We start from the raw sequence: 6023 nt of genomic DNA on the forward strand, positions 1-6023 counted from the left end.
TTGGTGAAAAAATTGGATGGAATTTCATTAAAAAATAATATATGTGAAAACTGTATTTGAAGGAAAAAGTCCAAATTGTACATTTTCGATCAAATGCTTGCTTGATCAAAAACGTACTTTTTAATCACCCAAAAATGTACATCATTAAATGTAGCGCTTGAAGCTCCTCCCTAATTTTGCCAAATCATTGAAACCAAACTCCTTCTGCCAAAACGTTTATTGCACCAACACTGTACATCATATCATAGTAATATATTGTGCAAATGGATGTGTATGATTCCGTTTCTTTGCGTTTCTGCGTGAATGAAACGGCAGCTGTCACCAAACATGACTAATAAAGTTTCATTGTAAATATTACAAATATTGTCGAACAAGACATTTTTTTCCCCATTTGATTAAAAAAAAAAATCCCAGTAACGAGAGAGATCTTCAATATATTCAGCATATCGACGGCATTGAACATAAAAACCTCAAAAGTCGTCATTTGGTCAATTTTGTATTTTTTTTTTTAATCCACATAAATGGTGAGTCGAAATGTGTGGTTGGTGGACCAAGAGTATTTTGGAGGTACAAGGTTTCGGACCCATGCCAGCAATATTTAGCACATTGTATAGCGCAGATAATACACAAACAAAAATGCTTACAATGAAGCAAAACCGCATTTACCAAAAAATAAATAACAACAGTTCTCCAATATCATCTGAACTCCAGTGGACAAAAAATGGTGACGTTTAACACTCACAAAAGATGATGAAGGGAAAACAAAAAATGAGGTAACTACTGTGTGATAATGCTAATTTGAGGAAACAATAAAAAACAAAGTATGTTTAAAAAGTACAAAAAAAATTAATTAGACTGCGGCCCATTGAAAACAACGAAATGTTTTTTTAATGCTTAAAATCATTTGCTCCTAAAAACTTTGAAATATCTCAAAGATGTATTTATACGTAAAAAAAAAGTTTTTATTATGCTTTTTATGCAGCTTCTGACCTGAAGAGGTCGCTTAAAGCAGTGGTAGTTTTTACTAAAACGGCCAGCAGGAGGCAGCAGAGTATAAGAGATCAACCAGGGTCGTGTTGCAAAAAAGCTCACGTACCCACAATTCTAAACAGATTTGTGAATAATGATGAAACTTCTGCAAAACCAAAACAACAAAAGCGATTTGTCCCGATGAAAGAAGAGACGCAAATGTTTCTTTCGGTAGCTTCCATGTTTTGATGGCAATAGAACAGAATATTGTGCGGGCAAAATCCGTCCAAATGGCTGCAAGTCAATAACATGAGAAAAGCGTGAATTGGATTTTTACAATAAAACATAAAAGCTGCTCATTAAAACCATGAAAAACAAAAGCGAAGACTGAATTCCAACACGTTGAGTTCAGTTTGAAAGCCGCAGATTTTTTGTTGAGGGTTCAGAAGCATTTTGCGTTCCGTCGGCCGGCGTCAGTAGTAGTGGCAGATGCAGAGGCGGCTGCCCGGGTCGTTCTTGCCGGGACTGAAGAAGGGCGAGACGGGCTCCACGAAGCACGTGTCGAACATGTAGAGGCGCTTCATGGTGACGGCGTCGTAGAAGCTGAGGCGGCCGCGGTCGTAGTCCAGGAAGACGCCCACGCGCGGCGAGTTCCAGTAGTCGGCCACGGGCACGCGGCCGTCCTCGCCGTTGGCGTACAGGCGGTCCTGCAGGCACAGGCTCCAGTAGCCGGCCGACGGCACCAGGCTGACGAAGCCCTTGCGGTTGCTGCCCTCTGTGGTGACGCCGAGGTACCACACGCCCTTGTCGCGCACGTCCACCTCCCAGTAGTGCTGCCCGCCGCAGTACTGCGCCGTGGCCAGCGCGCCGCAGAAGCGCGTGAAGCGCACCGGCAGGTCGGGTTCGTGGCTGCGGGCCTGCACCTCCTCCACCTTGGTGTCGAAGTCCGAGATCTGGAGGTTGGGGTGCGCCGTGTCCGGGTCCAGCGTCAGGTTCTGCGGCACTGCGGGGCGCGCTTTGTTACGTCGCGTGCTTTCAGCGCGCGGGGCCGTTTTCAACCCATCGTTGTTTGCTAAATTCATTTTCGATACAAATATACTTTCAAGTCTTACTCTATGATCCGTTTTTTCTGCACGAGGTCAAATCGATACTTTTCGACTGTCTGGGATAACGTTTGCTTTTGCTTTTGCATTTTCAAACAAGATGGGTTGCGCGTTCGTTGCGTTCGCGACTGACTTGTGTGCAGGACGTGCATCATCTTCTTCCACATGATGAGCTGGAACGGCCCCGAGAAGTCGACGAACTCGGTGGGACTGTCGACGGGCGTCGCCTCGCCGTACTTCTTGTAGCAATTGTCGGCCGGTTGCAAGCCTGGCAACCTCGGCAAAGAAAAGGGATGTTATTTCGGGGTCCTTGGCACGCCAGGGTGGGCGTCGGGATCAAGTTCTTCTTATTTTGCGACCTAACGGTGAATTATGAAACGTGTTCACCATGTTGAAACGTGGATCCCATGAAGTATCGTAAGGTTTCATTTGGCACGTTGTAACGGTTGAGGTGAAACATGAGAAACTTACTTATTGAAGATCTCGACCAGGCTCTGATGGAAGACACAAAAAACAGGCCATGTTGAAAATACTCCCGTTTGCACGTTGACATGATTAAATAAATAAAATATGAATGGGCCTTATTTAAAAACAGATCTGACATATCCAGTAGGTGGCGCTACACTGCAGCCTATTTACCCACAAACAGACCCACGGATGGTTGCCAAGGACGGCGCCGGACCGAGAGGTCGTTGGAATGAGCAAATGGCACGATGCTGCTCGGCGGGGTTGTGGCCGAGAGGGGAACTGCAGTACGACACTGTACCGTAATGTATGATGTGGCGCGCACTTAAATATGAACTTGCACGCAAAATACAGCTTTTATGGACATTGGTCAGCCTTTGTTCGTCTCTGCGAATGTTCGCAACTCAGACCCGCATACGCCAATTCCACTTGATCAATTAAATGGGTGTGGCTTGATATTTACACACACACAAAAAGAAAGAAGAAGTCAAATGTGTGCATTTGCCGCGAATCAAGCAACGACCTGGAAGCTGGTGTCGCCGCTGACGTGCTGGTTGATGTCGCCGATGTATTTGGCCACGTCGGCCGCCTCGGCGCGGACCACCTCCAGGTTCTCGTCCAGCACGGCCACGGCCGCCGCCTCCTCGGCGTCCAGGCTGTCCAGCAGCGCGTCTCGCTCGTCCAGCAGGAACTGAACCAGCGCGCCCACGTCCGCCTCCACCTTCTCCTTCAGACGCTGCTTCTTCATCTGAAAGCGCAACGCACGCACGTTTGCTCCGCCGCTTTCGTGACGTTGGCGTGCGTGCGTGCGGGGGGGCGCGCGGTAGCGAACGGGCGTACCCTGACATCGTTTTTGGTGCGCTCGTCGGCGGAGATGACTTTGGCGTACTGCGACTTGTAATTGTTGAGCGGCCTCAGACGCAGTCTCAACTCCAGCTGAAACAAAACAAACAACAATAAGTACGTAAATGTCCAGTTAGAGGGCGCCAAATCACTTTTTTCTCGCTCTCCTCCTCCTCGTTAGCACAATTTGGGTGTGCAGCCCGCGGGTCTATTCTCAAGCTCGCTCACCAAGAGTGGCTTTTCCATCCAACTATTTTTATTCCAACGTTCAAGAAATGCAAAAATAAAACTCCCAAAAGGGGCCCACAAGTTTTTACACTTAGTGGGGGCGGATTTTGAAGCCTATTGAAAAAAGCTAAATGCTCATTTTGGCCACCAAAGAAGCCACTTTAGAGAGACGATGTCACAAAATGGCAGACGACGAAGTCGCCGTTGACTAAATTGGTGTTGGAAAGACGGAGCAAAATGTCGTCTTTTGGATTCGGTAAAATGAAAGAACTTTGAAAACGAAAGCAAACGTTACCTTCATCCCATGAACAACTTCTGAGATGGGAGCCACCTCGTGATATCTGAAAGACAAAATGGCGGCCGCCGCTTTACACACGATGCTCCGCCATTCGCTTCCAAGCACGCGTTCGCACGCCTCGTTAACTCGTCCCCGCGCGAGCTCACCTGTGCGTGCGCGACTCGCGGCACACCACGCAGATGGGCCTCTTGTCCGCCTGGCAGTACAACTTGAGCTCTTCGCCGTGCAGCTCACACTTGCCGTCCATCTTGACCGGCTTTGCGGGGGTCAGACTCAAACCCAAGTCCAGGTCTTCCATCTTGGCGACCAGGTTCTGCACCAGGTAGTTCTTGGTAAAGGTCCTCTTGTTGAACACCTGGAGGGAATTTTGGGGATTTAAATTTGAAATGTGATGCATGAAGAACGCAACCTGCTGATGTGCGTCCATTTTTATATCCGTCCGTGAACGGGCAGCGAGTTCTCATCTGCGCCTTCTTCCCAAAACAGACATCTTGGCTTTGTCTCACAACAAAGTGAGACAGGAACAAGGTCGACCTTCTTGTCCCTGCACTCGAAACGAAACCATCAAATACGAATAAACGCACCAGACATTTTCCAAGGAGTACGAGAAAAGGCCGCTTGATTTAGAAGTCAGGCTTCATTCTGTCGCGGGTCTTCTGCCCAGATTTAGTTATAATTGCTTACATTTAGTCATAACCGCTTGAATTTCCTCAGTAGAGCTGGGTGAGTGTTTAAATGATGTTTGGGGGAGCCTCCTCTATTTTCACAACAATGGGCCATTTGTCGATGTGTATTGAATGACGTCAGTCTTCGCTGCGGCTGCTTCCTGAACATGTGGGGGTTTTACGATGCTGCTTTTTCAGATAGTATAAGAATGCTGGGAGTCTGCTGTGACGACACACGTGCAGCCATTTGTCTGTAAACTTGCTTGTGTCCGGAATATTCTGTAAAATAAAGCTTCGAAGTGACTGGTCGCCAAACATTCTCACTACACGCGGAAGGCAAAGACTGTCTTCCAACAATACACAACGTGCTTCACTTTGTCTAAGAAATGTAAATGTAAATATATATGCTAAATGATGCACCATGTTTGAATGGATGTCTTTCATTTCCCTGGTGACCAATCAGCTGTTTGTCTCCAAGCGCTGGCTGGCGACCAGTCTTAGAACGTTGACGCACAACTCAACTGTTTGCGATGAATGCCTTTTTTTTTTTAGCGACAACGCACGCACGCACGCACGCACGCACGCACGCACGCACGCAACGTCTCAAAAGGAAGGCAGTTCTTTGGAGATGCTAATTTATGCTTACGCCAGCTAGCATATCGAGACAAACACATCGAAAGAAATCGGGAGAATGTTACCACCACGCAGCGCCATAACAACAACGACGACGAGGAGCGCCACGAAAGAAAGCAACATTTACCGTTCGGCATTGCGGGCACTGGTAGCCGTAGTCTGCGCCATTTTCGTCCCAGTGCATGCAGATGCAGAAGCGGCAGAAATTGTGTCCGCACTTGAGGATGACGGGGTCCTTGAAGAAGTCCAGGCAGATGGCGCAGGTGAGCTCCTTCCTCACTTCGTCGTTGGACGTGGCCATGTTGTCTCGTTACCTGCCGGCCAGGCAACTCCAAGCAGCCGCCGTGCACAATACACAAACACAGCCCACACCGGAAGCCGGAAGCCGGAAGCCGGAAGAGAAGCGCGCCGGAAAAGGGCCGGGGACATGGTTGTGACGTCATTCTGCTGTTCGGCCAATCACAAGCCGGGGGGGTGGTGCCAAAGACGCAACGGGGAGGAGTGCAGTGTGAGAAATCATTTAAGCTTTAAAATTGGATTTAAAGACAGAAAGACCGTTTTTTTCCGTTCGTAATTGTTTTATGTCAAATGTTATGCTTACTTTATGTACAGTGTTTTTTTCTTGGAATGACCCCAATATATATATATATTGTATTTTGCCTATCCATTGTTGAGGCGCAATTAATAATAAAACATTTCTTTGTGTACCCTAATAGACAATCATAAAATAAGAAAAACAATCTTTAAATAGGAAATGATCAAAATGGTATGCTTCTAAAGAACGTAATGTAAAAGTAGTGCAATGACAACATCCTCCAA

General features: G+C 47.2%; 1 protein-coding gene across 1 annotated transcript; it reads right to left on the minus strand.

The window, feature by feature from the left end:
- Nucleotides 1-202: 202 nt before the first annotated feature.
- On the minus strand, nt 203-5588 carry trim47 (tripartite motif containing 47). The gene is made up of 8 exons (XM_086098236.1): nt 5332-5588; nt 4053-4261; nt 3904-3949; nt 3378-3473; nt 3061-3285; nt 2544-2566; nt 2206-2348; nt 203-1972 (listed from the first exon to the last, which is right to left on the minus strand). The coding sequence occupies exons 1-8, from the start codon at nt 5503-5505 to the stop codon at nt 1443-1445; spliced, it is 1446 nt and encodes a 481-aa protein (XP_085954362.1). The 5' UTR covers nt 5506-5588; the 3' UTR covers nt 203-1442.
- Between the last annotated feature and the right edge of the window lie 435 nt (nt 5589-6023).

The sequence above is a fragment of the Leptonotus elevatus genome, chromosome 16 (genome assembly GCF_054856555.1).
Source record: "Leptonotus elevatus isolate MCC_2025b chromosome 16, RoL_Lele_1.0, whole genome shotgun sequence".
NCBI classification, from domain to species: domain Eukaryota; kingdom Metazoa; phylum Chordata; class Actinopteri; order Syngnathiformes; family Syngnathidae; genus Leptonotus; species Leptonotus elevatus.